Raw genomic sequence first — 25,802 nt, forward strand, 5'->3', positions numbered from 1 at the left:
TTCCTTCAACTCCCGTTTATTTCCATTCACGTGTGCCGGGACGCAGGGGAACAAATGAAACTAAAAGAGCCACTGTTAAACTAAGAACTACTCTCCGGACGGATGTCGAGCGAGGGGAGAGTTGTGTTATTCATAGCAAAGCAACATGTCCAAAATGACGAGCTTGGTCAAGCTGTCAGGTACGCAAGTCAACAGCGGAGGTAAACAATGAACAGCAGATAACCACTACAGGACCGCAGCACTGTTTGAGAGGCACGCTTTGGGCAACACCGAGGACTTGGCGTCTCTCTAATCCCTAGTTTTGACGCGCGCTGCCGCTTGGATACTTTTCGATGAGGCTGCTCGAAAAGCACTTGGGGCACTTTTCCATGTCCATCAAGTGTATGACCGCAGGATGTTCGACGCACGCCTTCTGCACTCTGCTCATAACGGTCGTGCCGCAGGTCTGACACGTAACGTAGGCGACGGGTCGATTGCACACGCAGCTGCGCTCCGCTCCCTGCGAGCAAAAGAACAGCGATGCTCATTACAATAACAATTAAAAGAAATTAGGCTTCGATGATTCCGCCAGTTTAGGAGATGACACCGCAAGTCATGCGTATGCGTAGCCGAGCTTGCGAAGTACTGGTCCCCGTGATTGCGGCACAACAGTACACCGAAACTTCTCTCACTGACGAAATGTCATCAGCGATCTCTGTGGCAACTTTGAGCTTCGATGCTCACGTTTACTCCCATGCCAGATGTAAAGTAGTACCCTTGCAATTGTTTAACAATTTATCGTGCGAGCGTTGACCGTACCGCTTGTCAGCGGCTTTGCAGCGGCGAGGAGTACTCCTGAAGCGAACACCGCAGCAATTACAATTGGAAGTCGCCCTGCGCGCTCGCGCCTACTGTCGGCGATCCTGCCGCCTCTCAACGCGACAAGGCCGCTTACACGCCGTGCGGTCGACGACCCCGTGATATTACTAAAGAATTGCAAAGGTGTAAATTACGGTTCACGCACATCATCATTGCGCGTAAGCATAATTCATCTGCGGTAAGTGGCTTTGGTGTTCGGGGAACCCAATTAAAAATCTGTGATGAACGGAAACGGGCGGTTACTTCGTCCTCCACTTAACACTGACCACAAGCGTTAACGGTTACTTCGTCCACCACTTAACACTGACCACAAGCGTTAACGCCTGGATTATTGTTTCCTGTCCGAATGTGACAACCTAACGTTGACTGAACCCGACGTCGTGTTGTGTACCGACGCTCAAAGCTCCGTTTATGTCAGCACACAAACTCAACGAGGTCGCGGTAGCCACGGCAATGCTTCGGACTTTACTGGACTAAAGAACAAAGCCATGACAGCGGTGCATTGCGGTGGCAGCAGCACGCAAGGCGGTGCCACAAGTTAGCGGTCTTCACACACGCGCGCGACATCGGCAGCTCCTCGAAACAATAATCATGTTCATGAAGGCCCCATGCAGCCGTCTAGCGATGCAGAACCTTGACATCTTTACTCTTAAACGAAATCCTGGGAAAGCAGTCCGTGTTTAAATCACCGTATTCGCAAACGATGCAGTCGACTGGCAAGGAGAGCGAAGCGCGTTGTAAATACCGACACAAGCGGACATGGACATGCATGTCAGGTGTCACACTTACCCGCGTGCTCCGCACAGCTACGAGCCGTCGTTCAAGCTGGGCGTCCGAGAGTGCAATTCGTCGGGACATCACCAAGCCAGCCAAGTCTCGAATACACGAAGGTGCACACGAGCACTTTCAATAAGCACGCGCGCACGTTGGTAAGCCAAGTGAACCACGACTGTAACCGACGCGCCACCTGCCAACTTACGATTTAAAACGAAACTATTGACAACTGACAACAGATACACGACGCAATCGACTACACGATAGTCTATCTCAATGCAAAAAAACCTGCCCAAGCACAAACACATGGTCTATTTTGTTTTTAAATTGGGAATGATGCATTTGTAAATTGTAATGAACCTAAACTTCTGAAATCCCCCGCGCACGAAACCGAAACTACGAGAAAAACAAAGCCCACGCCGCCCAAAGAAACGCATCGATAGCGCTGATACTGTCAATGATTCTCATCATTTTCGCTATTTACTCATGACGAAATTGTGCCGAGTCTTGGGTTCAAAATAAAGTACTTCTTTTTTTTTTATTTATACAAGGTGCTTTCCTTACAAACAGGCTGTGAACAAAAGCAACACTTTACACCTTTCTACCATCATAACACACACACTAAAAGGAAATATGAAGGTACGATGCCCCGTACATTAAAGCCATGCAGCGACAGACTTCAGTCAAGTTTACAGAATATTATGTATAATGGCACTAGGTTTGTTACTGGGATGCAAGAATTTACAGTCCTTTCAAAGTTACACAAAATGGTCTTGTGAGCAGCCCAAATTGAGATGCACTAAAGATATTGACCTGCTGGATTTACCTCAGACAGGTAAGCACGTCTAAAAAAAAAAAAAAAAGAAATGTCTGCTGAAGCTTTCCTTGTTTAAGCATTTATTAAGCGATAAAAATGCACTCGTAAAGCAAACATTCAACAGGTATGAATAAAATCTACCACAATTAAGAAATTAAGAGAAGTAAATTACAGTGACACATGCTTGCAAATGAGCTTATTCGGACCCTCGAAGATGATAAAATTTTAAGAAAACAAAAAAGTATAGAAAGGGCACTAGAGGTCTAACTAACAAAAGCACCTATCAAAATCAAAGTGCTAGCCAGCTGCTTATAAGGTACTTTGTTTATTTAAGAGTCTTGCAATAACCCTATCCAGAACAGTGGTACGATTATTCTATTGATGCCAGCAATACCACTTTTGCCTACACCGGATATTGTTTGCTATGGACAGTTGCTGCTTAGGGAACTGCAATCTTTGTTGCAAATGTAACAGTTATACATTTGCTATTTATATTTCTTTTAGCTCAACAATTTGCACTTTCCTTTCTTTTAATTAATGATAAGGATGGGTCACTGAACAGTCTATTTTCATCTCAAATGCCACAAATTTCATCCATACTGGCTAAGCCAGAAGCATCACTTCTGCATTTCACATGCACTTTAATATACAGGGCTTTAAGTAAAGCTTGCTCTTAAGGCTATGGAATGTTTTTTATTGACAAACTTCACCAAGGAGCAATAACTCATCTACTAGCTCCAAATTTTATGTAATGTCTAGTTACAGGTGTATAAAGAGTATGAAAAACTGTATTAGCCATGGCAAAAAACTTCTCCACTATGCATACATTGGCAATGGTTCATCATTTCCAACAACTATACAAATACCTTTTAGCAGTCAATCAATCTTGCACTGCTACTGAGATCATTATGTCACATGGCCACAAGCAAGATGCCATCTGTGTTCTCACGGCAAGCAATTCCTCTGAAACACTTTAATGTACACGAAATGCAAATGCAATTAAGCTCTTCACTTTGTAACACGACAGAACCATTATCACTCACAATAACTTCTGCATTTTAAAAGCTTTAGGAAATCCTACATGCTATTACGTAACTAGCATTATGATTTCTCTTATCAACAATTTCCAAAGTCTTTTACAAATAACAGCCTATGCAATTCATTTGGCCCTTTGAGCAACAGCTTCTCAAAACCTCATCACTGTGCCAAGTTGTACAAGGGTGACAAACATGGTTGAGAGGCTCGCATGAAGCCTCAACATATGTGGTTCTAAATAAATAAGTGCTCGCTTCAAAACGCTTTTCACACAGACAGGTCAACCAGGAATTATTTACATGAAAGCACACGGAGTCTGCAACAGTTTCAGCACAAACCACAAACAAACACGCTAGACAGCAACCTCGGTGCTGATGAAAATGAACTTAACATAGTCTCAAGTACCTCAGCTCCAGTCACACGCAACATTACAGTGTGAATGGGCCGCAACACCAAAGCAGGAATGCCAGCAACCACCACTTAAGTGTCAAAAAGCAGCTGCCCTTAAAACATAATCGGCACAAATCCTTTTGCACATTCTGCACAGGACAGGTAGAGGACAATGAAGTGCTTTAAAGAGGCCACCAGTCGAAACACGAACCCCATGTTACAGTTGAACCTTGATATAACGACTTGTTGATTACAACAAATTAAATTTAAAGCTTGTTTGGCAATGCTTCATTTTATGCTTCATGACTTTCTTGAAGTACCATTCTTTTTTTAAATACTTGGTTGTGTTAAGATAAGAGTAAAAATGCAGAGCACAGTTTGAGGGTGATTGGTTATATTAAGCAAATGTTTGTTTGTTCACAGCTAGAAATAAGCAAGCTACCAGTAAAGAGCTAAAAATTTGCAAGTGTAACTCACAAATTCACCATTCCGAACAGATAACTCAAATGACTAACAAAAACAAGTCTTTCGAGTGCCGACACAATCCATGAGCTTTCACAAAATTTGCGCAGCAATGTATTACTTGCGGCTGCAACAAGCCAGCACCTATTTTTGCACATGCTCTTGTTCTGAATTTCGAAAGCTTGTCTCAACTGCAACTTCATTACATTAAGGTTCGACTGTATTTCATACAGATTAAAATGCCACCCAACATGTCACTAACTTACAACAGAACATATATGTAGTGCAAACGCTATAGGTAGAATGAAATGCCCCTTATTGTGTCAACTGGATTTTTCTGTCATTTAGTTTCTTCTGCTTCCCCCAACTATACTTGCGGACAACTTTCTGTGGCTATGAAGGGAAAGCATGGGTGCAGCACAAGTGTTACTGTCCCAAATAGATCGGCAGCGTTTGACAATACTTTCATTTGCTTGAAACAGACGCTGAATCAATGCAGTTTCCATGTGCGACGGTTTTGCGTTTGCTCAGACACGGAATGGAAAAGCCGCAAAATAAGTAAACTTTTACATTCAGTGGTGTGGTTTATTTAATTGCTGCTAATGCCGTGTTTATATTTTCTTTTCTCCGGCTTAAGCTAACGTGAATGAGAACACGGGACTCTTTTCAGAAGCACTCTCACTTGTGCGTGCTTTGCCTCTGTAGCTTTCCCTTCATAGCCACAGAAAGTTGTCCATGAGTATAGTAACACACATTGTCTGAACAATTTGATCTTGCTATTACTTATAAGGTGACATAAATCACTGGCTTGAATGCTCTTTTGTCTGCAATATGCACCTTGAAAGACCATTGTAAAGAAAAAGTCAGATATGCCCAAAAGCTGATAAAGACATACTGCAAACACATTGCAAAAGTATGTTCATCCTGTCAATCTCTGAACATGGCACAGGATATTCGAATGCTGCCCAAAACACAATTTCATTTGAATTGACAAAACCCCTGTCAAATGGAAAATGCAGAACTTGACAACAGCAAATATGTCAAACTTTTTCTGATAAAGCAGCATCCATGACCACTTGGTTGACACAAAATTAGAAATGGTAACACTGAAAGGTGACCTCAAAAAGAGGCCTGGCACACAAAACATTGTCAAACAAGTTTCTTGGGCCAAGGAAAGACACCATCAAAGTGAATCTATGAGTGAAGTTCATCCAATGACATAAGAGTCCTTTCAATTTCTTTCCGCTACCTTAAAGTCATTTGCGCAATGGCTCATAACAAAAGCAACGGTCATTGCCACGCACAATGACTAATCTCTAAGCAAGATTCTGATGATTTTAACCCATGAGCAGCAAAGTGTAACAACTGCTCTTAAATTCACATACTAATTTTTCTGGTCTCTAAGTAAGTCACACCAAGGCAGATCCACGAGGTGAGCATCCTCAAGTTTTACTTGTGAGGCAGTGTCTGCAGACCTAAACCTACGTCTATTCGAGAAGAACCACTGTGAGCAGCTCATTGAAGCAGCATCTGACTTCTCCAATTCGTGCACTGATTACGTCACCTTTTGATTTGTGGTACCTGACAATACTGGTGTCTCAAGTACCCCCTCACTATTATCACCCGCTTGTGGAAAAAGGAATAATACAGGACGAGTACAGCTTTACAGGAACAAAATGTACATGATGGCACACCCAACAGTGACACAAGGATTTTGATGGCCACACAGCTAACTATATACAAGATGCAGTCAGACGAACGCACTAAGGGAGAAAAACAACAGACACAATGCGAGAGTACCATCGTCTTTGGTTGTTGGAAGACTGAGGAAGATAGTCTTCTCTGAAGTTGCAAGCAGCACGGAAGGAGAACACACGAATAATGCAAAGGCTGTGTGAGCTAATGTCAGGATTCACTCAACACCATCATGAGAGCCCACCTTGTCTTAAGAGTCATGGAAGGTTGCGTTAATGATTGCACCGGAAAACAAGTAGGAACTAGCAGAATGCCAACAACAAAAGGAAAAGGACACGTAGATAAACAATGTTGTCAATTAATTAATAGAATATTTAGGCATTGGCTGCCTAGAAATAGACAGCAGCCACTGCAATGCCCAGAAATATTTCATAAAACAGGGATATTAAATCCCAGATATCAAAGAAGACAGATAGAGGTAAATGGTTTTCATGTATGCAGCTGCTCACTTGCTGATAACTATTAAAAAGAAAGCTAAGGAGTAAAAGTCCATGAAGATTCCTGTGACCATGTCATAAATATAAAGCAAGAAAAAGTCGACAGCTGTAGTTTGCTACTTCAGTACAATTAAAAACATCCACTCTTAAAAATTAAATGAGAACACTGTTTTGCACCAGCCGTTCTATATACATCCATTAGAACTAAGTGTTTCATGTCTCTCAATGCATTGCTAAAAGTTCTATGCCTCTTCACATGCATGTTGCAAATGTGCACGCTGATTTCACAGTCGATCCAAAGCCTCACTATATGTGAGGTTTACGGTAAACCAGTAGAGTAAAACCCAAGTTTGACACATAGAAGAAACTGAAATAACTCAGAACGAAGTAGAGACTGCAAAGAAAGCAAATACTTGCAAATATTACCGACATCCTGTTCCAGTCAACAATTACAGCAATTAAAAGTTGTTTTACCCAAAAATGGCACGACAATAAGCAACACATGTTTAAAAAACCAACTGTAATGTTCTGCAGCTTTGAGTAATTATCAAAAACAAATATGATTCAGGATAGATCAACCAATTACAATTGACTCATGTTGATTCAAACTCTTATACAGTGAGGACCTTGTAAAAAAATTTGGCAGTTTAAAGAAAATTCAGTTAGAAACAGAATTACTAGTTGTTAAGTGAAACAACGATGCACAACTACTAGTGTTCATGCATATATACGACCAGAACACTTACAAGTGCTACACAGACTCTATTGCTGTGGACATGGAACCATGGGTGCCAACACACAGCATGAATATCAAATGGAAGTGTGTTTAGGCTATTCATGACTTATTCATGTACTCTCATCAGTGGTGCCCAGTCATGCTGTTCTGTCCATGGGAAGCAAGAATGTTTGAATTGACTGAAAGTTCTGCTTTGACTGAGCACCCTCAAAATTAACTGAAAAAGGAGCAGACCAACCGAAGCCCGAGATTTGTTTAGATCAACCAGTACTTTGAACTTAATGAGCTTGAATTACCATGAGCTGACTGTGTATCAGCATGAAAATTGCATGAACAAAGCAAACGACAGGAAATTGTGGATGAAAAGTTGCACCTTCCTGCTTGAAAAAAAGAATGCCACTTCTTGTTTTCTGCTTGCAACATTATGCCCAGACATTCTCAGGCAAACGAATGTATTTTTTGAGGCAAATACCCTCTAAAATTTGTTCTCCAATAAGAGCAGCATGTTGCTTGAGACTCACCACAATGGCGTTTACAAGTTTTTAAATTATGACCCTATGGTCTACAGATTGGGCAGATTGATTAAATGTTCCGGTGTTTCATGGACCTTCCAACAGCCTTCTTTTGATGAAAATGTAACAGGCCACAAAATGACTGTTAGGACACGAACACCTGCAGCATCGCTGTAATACTACCGTATTTATTCGCATAATGATTGCACTTTTTTGTCAAATAAATTGACACAAATTCAGGGGTACGATCATTACGAGAGTTTTCCGAGTGAATTTCCCGCAAAAAGAAAAATTTTTTTCATCCCGCGTTTGCTGCGGGATGACAATAGGCGGCTGCCACTGTCACAGTGCGGGACACCAAAAAATAATGGTGGCCAGCGGAGCAGTCCGAACACGAATTCTTTTTTTCTTCTCGCGAGTATATTACGCGCATTGAAACAGTTTCTCCCGTATTAGTAATGAATATTATTGTTACTATCGGCAAGTTTGCGGCAATAACGTAGCCATGACCACTTTGAGGGGTCAGAAACAGAGATGGACACGCTTAGCTGCCAGTGACAGAAACCCATAGCGGGCACGCTGCAGAAACTCCGTCATTTGTCTTCACTACTGTCCTAATACGGCACGCTTTTGTTAAGGGTGAGCGAATATCTTAGCTGTGTTACAAGCATTGCCGTATGAATAGGGTACACTTCTAACGTATCAGTGTAAACGTGGCTACTATCGCTGCCGCTTGCGATTTGTTTCGTGCCCACGAGTGCAGACCAGAAGAATCGAAAAACGCCTTTTTTGTTGTTGTGTTGACCACAACCGTTATAAAGCCCACAAATAATAAAGCCAAAGCAAGTTTGGTTGTAGCTTTTTTTTTCATGGAAGTGCGGAAAGTGATGAAAGGAATGAAATGGGGCACCTGCTTAACTCTTTGACGGTTTTTGCCGTACATGTATGGCGGCGGTTTTCTGTCCCGCAAGGTCTTTGCCGTACGGGTACGGTTTCGACCCTCCGTTTGAAATTTCGTGCCATAATGACTATGTATGCTCACTGGGAGGTGCTGCCACCTCTTAGGACTTACAAGAAGCGTTTGAAATTTGTGCTACCTTCCTGGGGAGATAAACAGAACTGACTTCTAGCTTCAGCACGTCGAGCAGACTGCGGCAACACCCCTTTTGCGGTTTCGGTTTCGCCGCGTGATCGCAACAGAGGCGCGCGAAACATAATTTTCTCTTTGTCGGCACTCTCTTGCAGATACGGTGGAAGTTGGTTTCTATCTTGATTGGCGCTGCTCTTAGCTTGTTTATAATCGCCACTCGCGAGGTATTCTCGCTCTCAGCGGCAACACGCTTTCGTGGTTTCGGTTCCGCCGCAACGGAGGCGCGCGAAACATGATTTTTATCTTTGTGGGCACACTATCACAGGGGCGGCGGAAGTTGATTTCTATCTTGATTGGCACTGCTCTTAGCTCGTTAATCGCCGCCGCTCATGAGGTATTCTCGCTCTCTGCGGCTGTGCGGAGACTCGTGTTTCAAGGAGTACCACACTCTGAAATACTATTGAACATTTTGCAGTTCTGAGTGATGCCGACACCAAATTACTGTTCCTAATTTTTTTTACTATTTATTCCCCACTTTATACATCTTGTACATTCAAGATCCGCAATAAAGTAATTTGACCACCTGGGAAAGTTTTCTTCAAAATACTTCGACCCTCAAAGGGTTAAGAATGTTCGGTGCGTGCAGACCGCTTGGTATGTCTTGGAAGGGTCGTTCGCATAGCATTCGACAGATGGTAAGCGCGATCATCATTAGCTAGATGTGGCACACAACATATCGCTGTGGCAAGTTCGGGGTGCGATCGTTACACGGGAAAGGAAAAAAAGTCGAATTTTGACGACAAAATTCCGGGGTGCAATCATTACGTGAGTGTGATCATTATGCAAGTAAATACGGTACTTCCAAACAACCTGCAAAGGCTTGACCAAAAGTCCAATTGTGCAAGAGAGATTAAATGACACTGCACAGTTTACACATGAGAATGCTGAGCATAGTTAGCAGGCAGTGTGCCATTTGTAGAAATCAAAATGAAACGTATGACAGAGTCAAGACTTTGCTACTATAAGAAATACAGCAGGAAAATGAAAAGAAAAAACTATGTTTCTAAGAAAGTCAATTACACAAGTGCAGTGTGGAAATGTGGTACGACATGTTTGTGCTCTGGGACGTCTCGTCACAGTGTGCAGAATGCATGAAATGTTTCTGATAAATATGGCTGCACAGTAGGCAGATGTTTATGGCAATAAATGGTTAAAACAAAAACATTCTGGTCTATATTTTTGCTCCTGCTGACATAACTTAAACTCGGGGAGAATTTTATCCAATGCGAGCACAGCATTGCTGATTTGCAACAGCATTTTGCTCTCTGAAAGACATTCTAGCAGCATAGCAACAGTACTGAGAGCTGCATTTCAGTGAAGTACAACTTACAAACCCAAACAAACACACATGAGAACAAGGACTGCACACTGGTGAGCAGTATGAGGTCCAACACCTGATTCCATCACAAATTTAAAGCTTACTAATTATCTTCAAGCAATCACTATGTGTAAGCCTAGGACATCCTATCTTCTGCTGACCTTCAGGTTACAAGTTGAAGCCTGAATGCTCTATCCTACATATCACTATCTAGATATTAATTTTATATTGCTTGCCAATGTGCATATGAAAGGTTGTAGGACTGGTCAAGCACTGCGACCAAAAGACCGAGCAGAAAGGAACCAAGTCAGGCTCTCAGGAGAAAGCACAGCTCTACATGCATACGCTTCTTTGCTCATACAATGTGCACATACTGTTCAAAACTCATATCATTGTCTCAGAGCTGTCCACGTAGGGCTGGTGGCGCCCCCTTGTAGAGTGCCTTGTAGAAGGCAGCCCCGTGGCTGCATCATGCTGCTGGGTTGTTCGAAGAGGCCCGCTGAGGTTGGGGTTGGCCTTTCCATACAGCGAGTGGAGGCTGGTGCGGGACCCCAGGTAAACTGGGTTGCACTGACCGCCAAAGTGGGCATAGCTGTCATTGCTTGACGTGTCTAGGGACCGGTCGAGCAGACGTGTCACAGGATTCTGGTACTGTGCCTGGCCGGTCGACCGCTTGGACCGTGTTGATCGTCGCTTCACTCGGCGGGGGGTCATGGGTGCGCGGCCCAATCCAGAGCCCATGGAGGGACCGCCACCATCTGTGGCAGGAGGGTCGGTACGGAACTCGATGCTATAAGGCAGGCTGTTCAGTGGTTTTCTTTTGCTGTTTCTTCTTCTGGGTGCAACTGTAGCAGCAAGGAAATGGTATGAGCAGTGTTTAAAAAAGAACACAAAAGAAAGGTCAGCTAAGTAAGTTTTCTCACGAAAGCTTAAAAATATCAGGGAGTGCAAGAACCTGTTTATTTGGCTAGCTGATATCCTTACACACAGCAAAACTACAAGGGACAGAAAAGGCAGTATATAGGACATGCCTTTCACGCATTTCTGTACACTCATTTCTAGTGTCCTTTATTTTCCTTCCTGCCTCTCATATCATAAAAAGATGCTCTGCAGTACTGTGATCACATTACTTCAATATGCCATGTTTGTACGAAAATCAATCGTTTTTGTGCGCAAGAATAGCCTGAATCTATTATCTGCACTGATGAAAGCTGGAGAAAAAGACAAGTATGCATTTCTGACATTTCTGTTGCAGCGCTTGGCCTTTCTTCTGACAAACCTGAGCTGGTTACTGGAACGAAGGCCCAGCCTGCACCCAGAATGTTTGAAATATATCATATTTACTCTAACGTGTTGCTCAGCTAGTCGGTTCATTAACTGCAGATTTAACAGAAGCGCCCACCTTAGACAAGACTGCAAAAAAGATGCAAATTTACTTTACTGCAATGCACACTTGATTGTAAAACATACTTCTATTATCAGACTTCAATGAATGCAGAAGTGCAATACCCTTGCTTGTTCCCTCACCAGAGTTTCATTGTAATAAAAAAAATTGTGATTCACTCTCACTTGGAAAAAATAAAAATAACACTCTGAGGTTGCCGCAAGTGCCTGATTTGTATATCAGCTATATCCACTTGATACTACAGTCCAGGGACATTAACACATTTAAAGCATGTTCTCCTCACCATTTGTTATGTTAAGCAAGTGAGAAACTCATCTTTTGTTTAAATGCTGCCGTTGGATACCAGAAGCAGCACCTCTGCATACACGTACAAAGTTATCTCCTCATATTTCACATGGTATAAACTACTTTCTTTTTTTCCTTAACACAGAGATGATGATGTAGCCTGGTGTTGTAGTTTGCCATGTTGACGCTACATCGTGGATTTTCACGTCATTTTGTGGTATTCAACAAGCACCTTATGGTTGCTTTCCGTTGTCTGTGATGACATAATGTCCTATATAAAGTTAATGTCAATTTACTCGAAAGCTGGCGAAAAGAATAACGTTAAACCACCTTCATGTGGTTTCACATTCATCTGACATTATATCGGAAGTGAATGTGTTACGTAACTAACTAATTACCTGAATTCTAATTAAATTCGAGAAGGTTTAAGGCAATGTGCAATATAATTTACAAGGTGTCTCGGAAAGTGCTATCCAATGATGATGAGTTCAAAGATGATGTCAAAGCCTGGCCTTCCAAGATTGGAGCATAAGATTCAGACACCACCCATTGCAGTTTTCATTTCGTACTCAATTCCAATGCGAATGTCATATTTTAGATAACCTTCTTCGGCGAAAAGTTGGCGTCAGAATCAAGTGAACGTGGTAGTTGTGTCTTGCTCATCCAAAAACACCTGCTCAAACAACATGTGCACTACCACATCAGCCACAGATCCCGATGAGAGTACAATGCAACTAGCGATAATTTGACGAATCAGGCATTGATTGTTCGAAGGCAAGTTGTCTAGACACAGCAACATCTAGTCGATGGCACAAAGGCAGTCTGCACTGCACCCACAAGTGCTCAATGATGTGTTTGCTTACCTCTGTCTTAAGAAAAAACTAAGTGATATTCAACCTGAACATTCCTTCTATGAACACAAACACACATATTCTTGTAGTTGCAGTGTAAAAGGTTAACAGAAACAAAATTTCATTTTGCTAGAATGGTTATGAGTTCGTTGTATACTGTATACTAGTATAGTAGTAGTTAGTAGTGGAATTCATAAATTCGACTCCAGCTATATTAATTTGCCAGTTAACTCGATCTTTACTGAAGGTTCCGGCTGGCACCCATGCATTTCTATGGGCCCAAACTTTCATTACTTCAGTCCTGAAATTGGCCTTCGCCAGATAATTGGAACTTGACAGTCAGCATGCTTACACCTGACCCATATAGCAACCCATATTGTGGCAACGTCTGTCCCGACGGGAGCTGAGGAGACAGTGAATGTGCTGAACATATGTCATCTCTTGTCGAAAAGGTCTATTTCGGGCCCAGCCTAGGTAGATTTTCAAGCAATAACCATAGCCGACAACATATGATTACGTTAGTTACCCGATTCTAACGCATACTTTTCTTTTCTTTAAAGAAAATTGGACCGTAAATTGCCTGCACAGTGCAATCTGGCAGGAAACCAAAACCGCCTTCGCAATGATTGTATGCTGTATCGCATAACACAGATGTATTGCGTTGGATCAAACTTTAAATGGCAAGTGGCAGAGCCGACTTCAGAAATCTGGCCACCTTTGTGGAACAATTTTTCTTACTAAAATATCGAGTGCCTGTAAGATTTCTACTTTGTTTAGGTGTTTTAACGTCAATTCTTCGTTAGTTTTCTGCTTTGTACACATTGAAAGTGGGCGTGTGTTTGATTCAGAATAGAACAGATACTGCCAATAGAATCAGTGGTGTGCTCTGAGTTATTTCTGCATCTTACTTAATTTGACCCACTGGACAATTCAATGAAGTTCGCCAGTTCCATCAGGGTCGAATTGACAGACGTCAACTGCATACAACCAAAGCAACCTTCCCAAAGCTGCAGGGCTAGCAATATTTAAGTTGTTTTTATTAACAGCCGTTCAATAGCTCCCTATCAGACAAAGTGGGCACCTGATGGTTGGCAGATGTGATGCAAGTCATATATTGAGCACATGAGGCAGTATCTGATCTCACACGTCATGCCCAGGTGCCGCACAGGTTCTCAATGTCCTGGGTTCATTTCTGGTGAGCGGTAATGGCAGCATTTCTCTTTAGCTTCAATATCAAAAACACCTTAAACGCCAGGTAAAAATGTGTCTAACATGCCAATGCCATCATCCAGAGTCGTGCGTATACCAGGCACATACCCAAGGACCCTCCCCCCCCCCCCCCCCCCGCCTCCTACCCGCGCCGCCACTCCTCACACACATTCCTAAAGCGCCGCCAAATCAAATTTGAGACTTCTCAACTAATCGGTGGTCAACATTTTGCTGCCTCTTTCACTCCTTTTGGATGGCGGTAGTTATAGCATCTCTTGGGGTGTGAAGGACAGTTTTCTCATCGATTCGGTGCCTGTGCGACTGACGCGTTCAGTTGTCACCATCCAATGCAACGGGCACTGGCATCACTACTGCTTCGTTAGTTCAACCTTCTTTGTTTAGACTGATCCAAGGACAAGGAAAGGGATTCAACTCGTAGTCAGCTGGTCTGTATGCTCGTGGAACGAGCTTCGGCCGGAGACAACGCCAGTTGCATTGCCAACAATGCCAACTGCATGCTTGGTTGCTTAAGGCACAATTTCTCTATGGCACCATCCTCATTAAAACTTTTACTCTATAAATCGCTCGTACGCCCAAAGTTGGAATATGCATGCTCGGTATGGAATCCCGGTCTTGAGTGTATCATTCAAACTTTGGAATCGGTGCAAAATTGCAGCACAAGAATCATACTTCACAACTGCTCTCGTCTGTCTAGTGTGTCCACTATGAAAGCTACTTCGAACCTTTCTCTTCTTTCCTTACGAAGAAAAGTGCTTCGGTTATCACTCTGTCACAAAATTTATCATCATAGCCATCTTAAATAAGCCTTTCTAGCAGAGCCAGAGTTCATTTCATCCCGTAGAGGTCACCTTCATAAAGTAGGCGTCCCGTTTTCTCGAAATAACTCATCTTTTTACTCATTCATTCCTAAGACAAGTAACGATTGTAACCGCCTGCCCGCCGCAATTACCAACACTGACTTGTTTGAATCTGTTATTGAAGTTATTGTTTATTTTCAGTAATCTGCATTTTGCTGCAACATAGTTAAATGTTGTTTCTGTTATTGTTTTCTGCATTGCCGCATTTCTGTGGTAATACATTTGTTTTTCATGCATTCCACTCCCTTCTGTAATGCCCATGGGCCCTGAAGGTATTTAAATAAATAAATAAATAAATAAATAAATAAATAAATAAATAAATAAACTTTTCCTTTTGCTTCGTTATTTCCTTGAGTGACGGCTCGCCGCGACGCTGGCATATCCTCAGAACCATATATAGTCACTGACTGATTTTTCGGACTCCAAATATTCAGGCATGCTCGATTATTCGGTCTGCTTCGCGGCACCGCCATTCTCCCCATAGGCCATAATGTATAACAACTGCTGAAAGTTCGGACACCTTGCAACCTCTCGTCTGATTTTTCGGACACTCCTTGAGCCAACTCGATCGAGAGCACCATGCAACGACTCTGACCGGTGCATGGTTCGACTTGCTGAATGCCCTTTTTGTTTTGAACAGAGCCTCCTTGCTGCCCCACGAAGTGGCGCTACTGCAAGTCCCCGCTCATCATCATTGTTTCTGCCTGGTTCATGGCCACAGCCGTTTTAGTCTCAGCTTAGTAAGCCATGCCAAGACAATCCAGCAGTTCATTTGTTTCTTTCTTCGTGCACGATGCTGTGAGTAGGCCACTTTTTTCATTTGTGTGACTGGTATCGGCGTGACGGCATGGTGATGTTTGCTTCGTGTGCTGTGTCGAGGTTGCGGAGATCCAACACGGCATACGGAAACATTGTGTCAAGTGTCTAATGGTGCCGACAGTGCCCACACATACTGCGCTGGGGAATGCCGGCAAGCAGGTGCCAGGAGGCCTAGGATTTGTCGCCTTCCGATGCGCTCCCTACTGACACCGAAATGTTCTGCTGAGACCTGCGCAGTGGTTGCATTGCGATTCCAGACACCGTCTCATTTGACAGTTTCACAGGTGCTGACACTGCTGTACTGACATGCGCAGAACTCGACGATGGCGAGATCATTCGTCACGTTTCTGCTGCACCACCGGACGACGACTCCGAGTCAGAGTCATCGAGCCGTCGCATGCAAAGCGCATACAAGCAGTGATTGTGCTTTCAGCCACCTATAGCGACCGTACGACCCTCTCTAAGATTCAGGCTTATCTGATTGCGCGTAAACAAAACAGCGTGCAACAGCGCATTCATGATTTCTTCAAGCCTACTGCCGAGCTCAAATAAGTGCGTGGAAATAAAGGATTTCTTCTTTTTTCTTGATCTGCTTTTTCGGACACCTGTTTATTCGGACATTTCCGCAGCCCCCGTGACGTCCAAATAAACAGTCGGCGACTGAACCCGCGATATAGGTTAGATAAGGTGGAAAATAAAATCATGCGAAACAGCGTCCATGATCAAACCCTCCAAAAACTGTTAAACCCATAAGGAATATGAATGTCACCCGTTACCTCGTCTGGTTTTTCCCTAATTGTACAGCAGTTTTCAGGCAAAGTTGGCAACTGGAAAAAAGAGTCGCAAGGAGCCGAGAAATTAAGTGATCTACTAAGGGAGAGAGCCGAAGCAACAGCCAAACCGGAACGAAAAATGAAAATGAACAAATTTAGCCTTTGCTTGTGAAACTAATTATGGATGAACATCTTTTTATTTAAAAAGGAAGTAGAGAAAACACCGCCAGAAGTGAAGACGTATTCCATGTGTTTTAAATTCTACCGTTGTCAGTCTAACCGACTGACGTAGCCAGTTCTCTGCTATGCTTATGCGGGTGTTTTTCTAACCTTCCGCGGTGGGCGCAGTATGTCTAGAACCGCAGCGTCATGTGCTCTACGCCGTTGTACAGGACTGGCAGCCACGCATCGTTATGCAACTTCCCAAATAACGATGCGAGTCGGTTTCGGCACTTAACTTGGTAGAGCAATAAACGAGCGATCCAAAAGAACTGATTGTTCCGCAAATACATATTTCTCTGTATTTCTCCAGAGCTAATTAAATAAACGCTATTAGAAATCTTTATTTTACACTTTCGCTTGTTTACTTGTTCTTGGCAGTGTTCTTCCTGCGCTTCCTTCCTGCACGAGTCTATTTGATGTGGTTCCTTGTTTGTTAAGCAAAGAAAAGGTCTATCTCACAGGAGTATACCTGTGAAATACACCTTATTTCATTTCTCTTTTGTGGTTTTACGCGCTTTTATGGCGAACGGTGGGCATTATTCACATTTACACTAGTAAAGGTAGAACCCCACCTCCACTCATTTGCACAGAAAAGTTACCTTGGGTTGGGCTCCCCCTGAAAAGAAATCCTGGGTATGTGCCTGGCATATACATATTATTCCCAAGCCGTTTCACTTTTACCAGAGTGCTCACGAAACGGGGTGTAACACTACACAGTGAAAAGTCAATTGAAAGTTAGTTTTGTGCAGCAGGGTAAGTTGTTAGTAGGTGACACAAGCGCACAAGAAAGGACACCCATCCCAAGCACAAGAAACAAGAGAAGAGAGAAAGAGAGAATACATACATTGTGTTCTGCATGCGACACGGCTTTGGCGGTGTTATATATGCAGAGTAAGTGTCAAAGCCCCCAATGAAATCAACTGAAAAAGTAGAGAGAGATCTCATATTCTAACAGAACTTCCAAATCACAGAGCTCGTATACAACTTGCAAGGCTAATACCAGTGCCATATGGGCAAGTTTATCAGCAGTAAGACCCGATTTATTTCTTTAATGCTATTACCATTTTTCCATGTATTACACCCAACAGACATACAAAAAGCTACAATGCAACATGGGGTTTATGTTATCATTTAATTTAGCCTTGTAGAGTGGCTTTACTGCAACACACACCTTTGCATTGCTTAAAGTCATCTGTTGAATGTTCTGTAAATACATACTTTGGCCTTACAATGCGGCTTCACTGTGATACGCTCCACACAGCTGTGAAACCGCACTTCATCTAAACAAGAGGCAGCAGTGAAGATTATAATCATTGTTTTATTATTCTTATTCTGCATATAAAGTTATGCACATTGTTGCATATGTAGTTGAACTAATACCCAGCTGATTACCCAGGCACAAACAGTTTTTTTTTTTTTCTGAGGAATTTATGTTCAGGTTTAGTTTATAAATGTACAAGCGAAAACACGATATTCTTGGAGTAAGTGACAATGGAATCACAAGTTTCAGAATATGGTGCTGTTATTAACAAAGGTGCCAACAGGAACATTAAACAGTTATTACATTTTAATGTCTTTTTCTGCCCGTCCAGTAAACCACCATTTTTTAAACAAAGGGTGTGTGCTTGGCAAAGAGATTTTCATGAGTGCTTTTATTTGCTTTTTCGATGATGCCATCTTCTGTGACGAGAAGCTTGGTTGTCAAGTGATGTTTTTTCCGAGGTCTGGGATGGTTGACTCAAGAGGTGCCTATAGTCTAAAGAACGTTAAACAGCAATTCCAAACTGCCCTATCCTTTTTTGACAAATAGAAAGGCGCTTAAATGGCATCAAATTAAGAATTTTCATTATACACTTGCCTCCTCTTATCATCAAACTATCTTGCTCAAGACAAACATTGTGAGAGAGAGAGCATACAGGTTTGGCAGCAGAGTGCAGAGTCGGCAAACTACTAAATGAGAGTCAGATGCCAATAAATTTATCTATATGGGAGCATTAGGTACTTAATGCCATTTTATGTGCCCATGTGGCATTAGTTAAGGCATTAGAAGACAGGCGCAAAAGCACAATAAAAAAAAAGTGTGTTAGTGACTGTCTGACAGCAGACTTTTGTTAGTTTAGCAATTTATCAAACATAAGGTCAAGAATACTAACTGTTTGGTAAAGAATGATCAACAATGGTTGAACAATGATGTCTATGAAGCCAACATTTCAAGAAGGAGTCTCGTCTACTACTAAACCCCTTGTTGAAACACTCGCTCCAGAGACATCCCTTGTTTAACCATTTTGGGTCACTTCAATCCACGTTCCTATGAACCTTTATCTTGTGTGTTCAATAATTAAACATGACAAGAATGACACATCTTATTCAATTTCAAAAGAATTTTCTCCTTAATTTTTCTGGACTAGAGATCTCTGACCTTACATTCAATCCTCTAAGTGCCATGCTCTAGTCTACTCATCTCACCATTGATGCATGTCCCTGGCTGTGCCTGAGATAATTAATGAACTGAAACATCTATAGCCTGGCAGCGCCATCTACTCAGAAGTTGGTAAAATTAATATTTTATGGTAGGTTTTGTTTTTTATATGACAGATGACGTGACAGAGCTTATCTACTGTCGGCATCGTTTACATCTCCCAATTTTCAGACGTGGCAAACTGGTGCAAAAAGCCCATGTGTTTTTTGAACAATTTAGAAATTCAACAACTTTTATGAACTCCAATTAGGAAGACTTTGATGTTGATTACGAGGTGTCTTCAAGGGGCAATGACAATGACAATGAGGATATATTGCCCAAGAAAGAATTACTATGTTAAAGGGACACTAAAGCGAAACAATTAATCAGTTTAGACTAATGAAGCATTGTTTGAGAACCCTGGAGGCAGTCATTTAAAAAAAACATTGTTTGATTATCAGATGAGAAAACGAAGGTCCAAGTATCAGTATTTGAATTTCGCGCCGAAACCCCAGTGCCAGTACGTCAGCGTGACATCAGGGATTCCAAAGTATGTTTTCGCATTTGGGCCGTGTTGGCTGAATAAAGGTTCCCGAAACTTGCGATGTTTAATATTTGGTTCCTTTAGAACACAATATAGTGAATCTGTACCACTACATATAATTAGTAGGCCTTAGAAGATGTCATCAAAATCCAAGACGTCACAGCGCCCAGGTGCGGGAACAAGTAGGCGTCGCTACCCGTATTTCGTTCTTGCGCTTTTTCAGGGTTACCAAGCGTCTTATCATTGTAAGAGTGGTGTTTTTGGTGTTGTAGAACGGTAATTTACTGATGCAGAAGAAATCATTTTTCACTTTAGTGCCCCTTTAATGATATTGATCTTTGTTTGAATTTCCAGATGAAAACATTTTTTAAATGTTCAACAACATATTGCCGATAAATAGCCTTAGAATTCAAAGCCTGCTAATGTGTTGCACATTACAAAAACACCCGGCCCCAAAGGGTTAATCGCACTGCTAGCTGTGAAAACGTCACTAATGTTTTAATTTATTGGATGCCTCAACACCCAGCAAAAATCCTCTTCATCTTAGAGTTTAAACAATTTAAACAATAAGACTACTACAAGTTAACATATTTGCAAATCAACAATGCATAGATCTCACTCTCTGCTTACAAACACTATGTTCAAAAACTGACAATCATTACTGAACAGGGGAGACAAAACAGAAAAAATCTATAGGCTGTCAATATTGTTGCACAAAGTCCTTGTGTACATATAACACGCAAGTGTATATGATATGCCACTGCCGCCTTTCACACCCATCCAATGGAGGTATATCACTTTTGAACCATAATGTTTGTGCGTAGTAGAGGGATTAGAAAGCAAACTGAAAAGAATTCATTGAAAGGGCACACAATGTTTTGTTTATATGTCTTTATTTCTGCGTTTAATAGGCGAAGCCTTGCGGCAGAAAAGTGGTGCATTTATTAAGCTTCTCTTCAATTAAGACAGCCTGTACTATTTGCATACAGTCAAAATGGAAACAAAAGGTGTAAGAAATTAGACATAATTTTTAATTTACATGTTTGTCGGTACTTGTTTGATTGATGTAACTTATACCATATTTATTCGAATATAAGGCAGTACAGTATGCACATCGTAGAATATAGTATATAACGCAGTAAACTTAAGTATGCACACTAATATAAGGCTATACAGAGTAGCTGATGAATTATTCAGATTTGGTGGGGATTGCCCGAAATACCATGTATTTGAAAACCCTCAGAATAATCGGTGCAGGTTATAGTATGCGAATGTCTCCCTGAGGTGCAACTTCACAGCAGTGTGAATTTCGCCTTAAGGTGTGGCCTCATAGCTACACATGCTGTCCTGCTGTAAAGTCACATCACAAACGAAATTCACATATAACCTGCACCCAACCTTTACAGCAAAAAACTTTTTCATTCTTGGTCAGCGTTACACATTTAAAAATATGGTACTGCCTTACCTGCCACGGTTTATTGGCTGCTACAATTTGTGCTGCCATCTAAAACCTGCATCGCCGAAATATGGCACTGCAGCACCGTATATAAGACGCAAGGTGACTTTGAGGGTCAAGATCCCGAGAAAAAATTTCACCTTGTATACAAATAAATATGGCATTTGGACGTATACTTCCAGTATACTTGATCATTAGCTACACAGTGATGCGGAACTGCCTTTTCAGTTAACAAAATGTTATAACTGTTCCTATGTCTTCTTTTTTTTTTTTTCAAGTTGAGATTTATAATGTTGGTGGCCCATCAACTAAGAAGTCATAATAGTTTGTTGTGTGAATGTAATATCACTGAGAAAATGTTTCAAACTCACATGAGTCATCTTCCTGAGTATAAAGGTAGATCAGGTAGCAGCCTCCAACAAATCCCACAAACTGCAGAGCAAATACAAATGAAATTAAGTTTACAGACACCAACAATGCAGAGCTTGTCAATGCATTTGAAAGACATTACATAGTTCTACCAATTGACAAGTGTCCCACTGCAGAAAATAAATGTGGCACCTTCTGTACAATATTCACTGATGAGTTGAACCACCCAAGGGCCATCTTTTAGCTTTCCAGAGACATCAAAACAGTCTAGTTAACCCTCTATGGATGAGTGCTACCTACAGACAACCCACCAGAACAACAGAAAGCTGAGCTAGTAGGTAAGGATTCATTATGCAAAAAAGAGGTGAGGCGTGCAGACAAGGCACATAAGTAGAGAAGTGGGCAACACGAACGCGTTCGTTTTGTCCACTTCTCTACTCTTGTGTCCTGTCTGCACGCCTCACCTCTTTTTTGTATAACACACCAGAAATAGTGTTTTTCTTGCTTAGTTACACTGTTGAGAACATAGTTTCGGGCTAAATGTCTTCAGCCGACATTGAATGACAGGCATCAAGAGTCATTGGTTGGTTTAGAGCAGGAACATGGGATGAGGAAGAAATACGGTACTTGATTCACTTTCTTTTGAAAGCAGTCAGTGGAGATTGACGGATACAAGATCTCCAGTTGTAGTGGTACATAATACACATAATGTAAAGCAAATGCAATATACACCTATGGCTCGCATTTGACAACAGTAAAGTAATTATTGAAAAGCTTGCCTTGAGCACATGCATTTTGCGAGATACATACACACTTTATTAATGATGGTTTAGCTTTAGACTCAGCAGAAAAGTTCAAACAGCTGAGACTGACAAGCAATGCATTGCTTTTTATATCACAGTAAGTGCTGCAGCGACTCTGCTGTTGCAGATTTCATATGCTTCAGGAACATGCTTGAAGCAAGCGTCCCTCCTGCACCCTTTTACCATGGGAAAATTTCCAACGGAAAGTTCGGAGACCGAAAAGCAAAGCTTTTTTGTGAACAGCATTTCTCCTAAAGTGATCCCAAATGCTTAAAGTTGCCGAAAAATTTAGGATTTCTGCACTAGCTCTGATTTAGTGCCATTTAACTTGTTAGCACCCTGGTCCCAAGGTGTGAGCCTGTTGCACAATGGCATTGTAACGCCCCTTTAGTTTACAGAGATGATGCCTATTGAATTTATTTTACAGAATAAACATCATCTCCAGCCTACAACAAAGCTTTATACTAAAACTACAAGAGGGAGATGTTGTGTTGCGATCATTCAGCTACTGTGGAATCCGTCATCTTTATGCTTGTGCCTTCAGTAGTCCTCATGGCATTACTTATTGTTGATTGTTTTTCTAAATTTCAGAGCAATCATATGTTTCTTAATGCACGAAGGCAATGAATCTCAGTGCACAAAAATAATAACTGCTAATTATAGCACTTATAACACAATATTTTGTTGAAAAATGACCAATTTGCAAAGCCACATGGCCGTTTGAAGCCATACGGTTGAAGTTACAAAGGCAAACCTTTGTAATACCCATAATTTTGACATTGATTCAATTGCCTGTGCACACTTATAGACAGTAGCACATTATATTTCTCTAGTAAGTTTTGAAGGAACCTTTATGCAGCCTGAAATGTGGCATTGCCTTGTTTCATGAACTTGGAGAGAGATAGGTGTGTGGCATGCTTACCGCTAGCAGGCACTGCACCCCAGCTTGAATACACTCAACATGGTAGTATGCAAGTAGGCATCCCGTCACCGACACAGGCCTGGTGACAGCCAAGATGTCATCGGAAGAGCTGTAGTTGAAGATGGCCACACAACCAAAGCCATTTGCCTCCCACCAACTCCGGCTTCCAGTGCCCATATTCAGAATGCTGGAGTCCTGAGAACAAACATCAATCAAGGCACTTTTTGCTGTATGCCAACACTGCAAGATGTTTTCTTGAATCGTTCGTTCATAACGAAGTATGCAAAAACATATCGCACTAAAGAAAAGGATGAAAAGTGAGTGCTATGTTTTAGTATCTGTCCAGTGCTAAACGAGAGACCATGTGCTTTCAATTAAGAATGGAACTAGCCCACACCAGCGCTTCCACTGTGGCATGTGAGGTGGTGTACCGCAGTTTGAGGGCTCTCAGAAGAAGCTATGATACAATAGCATGAAAGCATACTATACCATGAAGAGGGGGAGGCTTATGCATCAGTGTCGCTTCTCTTGTACTTTGCAAGAGCAAGTTTCAGTTTTTAGATACGGGTGTGCGACAGCATTTCATATATTTTTTGTTTGCTCTCTTTGGACAAGCGCATCCAAGCAGTCAATGCAGGAGCTCTTGTTGTCCATCTTACCCTTGCCCAGCTTATCTTTTGTGCCACTCACATCAACAGCTATGCACCGACTAGCCCAACATTGTACTTTGCTAATCTTGGAGCCTGTCCCAGCCCAACAAACTGCGTGCGAGCAAGGTAGAGAAGGCGCAGTGCTGTAGTCTAACTGTATTCATTTGTGATGCAGCAAGGACTAGATTTCATCAGCCGATGCACTCATACAACGCGCGAGCCCCTTGTGTCTGCGCAGCACAAAGCATGCATGCCACCAATAAAATATTGCGACAGAAGTTTTTCGTGCACGCACCAAAATGTGAGCACAGACACATACATTATTTTTCTTAAGAGGCAGAATTCATTGCTGCAGCATTACTCATGCCATATAAATGATATACCAGGCAACAGTTTCGCTTTTACAATAACGGTCATTTCATAGCAAAGGGTCTCGACGTAAAATTCGATCAAATTGTTGGCCGCGTCTTATAACAGCCATTTAGCAGGCCAAGAAGTGCACAAATCTGAGCGTGCTGGTTTAATCTTAATCGTAGCACGAAGGAAACAAAACAGACACGAAATGCGCACCTTGCTAAACCTCAACAAATGGACAGAAGTGTTTCAACAGAAAGCATTATTTAGAACACATAAACTCAGCCCATATGTCAAACAAGTAACAATGCATACAATGCATACAAACATTGCATCTTTTGTCACTAGAGTGCATCCACTAGCATGTGTACTAGTTTAGGTTTCTAAGTGCTGAATCACAGCACGTTGCTCTTACCCTGTTCAGGGCGCCGATTTCCATGTAAATGCAGATGACAAAAAGGTTCCATGCAATCCACAAGAGAGTCCAGATGATGTACTGCAATGGAAATTTCATACCCCCATCGTATCCATACTCCCATGCTATCTCGAGACGCTATACACCGGCGCTTGTTGGACAAAATGATTCAATGCACTCACGGCAACAACATATCTTGGCCGATAGTGGTACGTTCCGAAGAAACCGAAGATGACGAATATGATCTGGAAAAAGTTCGCCAGGATCGGCGCCCACATGTACCCCAGGAAGTCGAAGACTTGGCGTTGGAATGTAGCAATCTGCACAAAGACGGCTCTTCGCGCTCAGAATACGCAGCGCAACGCGTGAGCGCACAAATAAAATAAACAAAAAATATAACGGGCTAAGTCGATAACAAGAACAAGCAAGTCCCTGGGCTCCTTTTACACGGCTACACGATAAGGCCGCAGCGTTTATCTGATTACGAGAAAGGCAATGGTCGGTGAACTTACCAGCTGAATGATGCAAATCGCCAAGACAAGGATCCTTGCGCCGCAGCAAGACATACTTTGGCAACAGTAACCAAACAGTGTCTAGCTCTCCATAGTCACAACAACGTGGATATACATCGGAAAACAATCCTTGTCTGATGCGGCCTCAACCGCAGCACTGCAGGTGACACTAACATGGCAACCACCGCATCACAAATTCACGTCACATACTACATTTGTCCCGGCATTTTAGAGTTTCCAGTGACAAAGAGAAGTCCCGATTGAGAGGCCTCATTTCTTCGAGCGCTGAATAAATTCCAGACTTGTTTTCTCCAACACTGGTTGGTAGAAACAGCACAAAAGCACGACACAAAACACAACCCCGTGCACACAACGGGTAACTTCAGACCAATGAGCATGCGCGGAAGAGCGAAAGAAATGCAAAGCGACAGCGTCGCCATCTAGAGCAAGGTATGTTGAATAAAAGAAAGGTTGCTGCGTAATGAGCTGTCTTCTGTAGAGAACTTGAAAAAGTTATCCTTGTGTTACCTTAAAACAAAATTCTTAATAAGTACAAAGACGGTACAATTCCTGAAATCACGAAATCCAGGTCTGCTGGCTCAACCATTGCAATGGCATGTGCAATGGTTCAAG

General features: G+C 42.1%; 1 protein-coding gene across 1 annotated transcript; it reads right to left on the bottom strand.

Moving 5' to 3' along the window:
* Positions 1-25,608, bottom strand: NKAIN (Sodium/potassium-transporting ATPase subunit beta-1-interacting protein). Its single transcript, XM_075696460.1, has 7 exons — positions 25,170-25,608; positions 24,840-24,977; positions 24,658-24,738; positions 23,239-23,433; positions 21,516-21,576; positions 1,648-11,089; positions 1-499 (listed from the first exon to the last, which is right to left on the bottom strand). Exons 1-6 carry the CDS (start codon positions 25,221-25,223, stop codon positions 10,629-10,631), a joined length of 990 nt encoding a protein of 329 aa, XP_075552575.1. The 5' UTR covers positions 25,224-25,608; the 3' UTR covers positions 1-499; positions 1,648-10,628.
* Positions 25,609-25,802: the final 194 nt, after the last annotated feature.

This window comes from Dermacentor variabilis, chromosome 6, assembly GCF_050947875.1.
Source record: "Dermacentor variabilis isolate Ectoservices chromosome 6, ASM5094787v1, whole genome shotgun sequence".
In the NCBI taxonomy this organism is placed as follows: Eukaryota; Metazoa; Arthropoda; class Arachnida; order Ixodida; family Ixodidae; genus Dermacentor; species Dermacentor variabilis.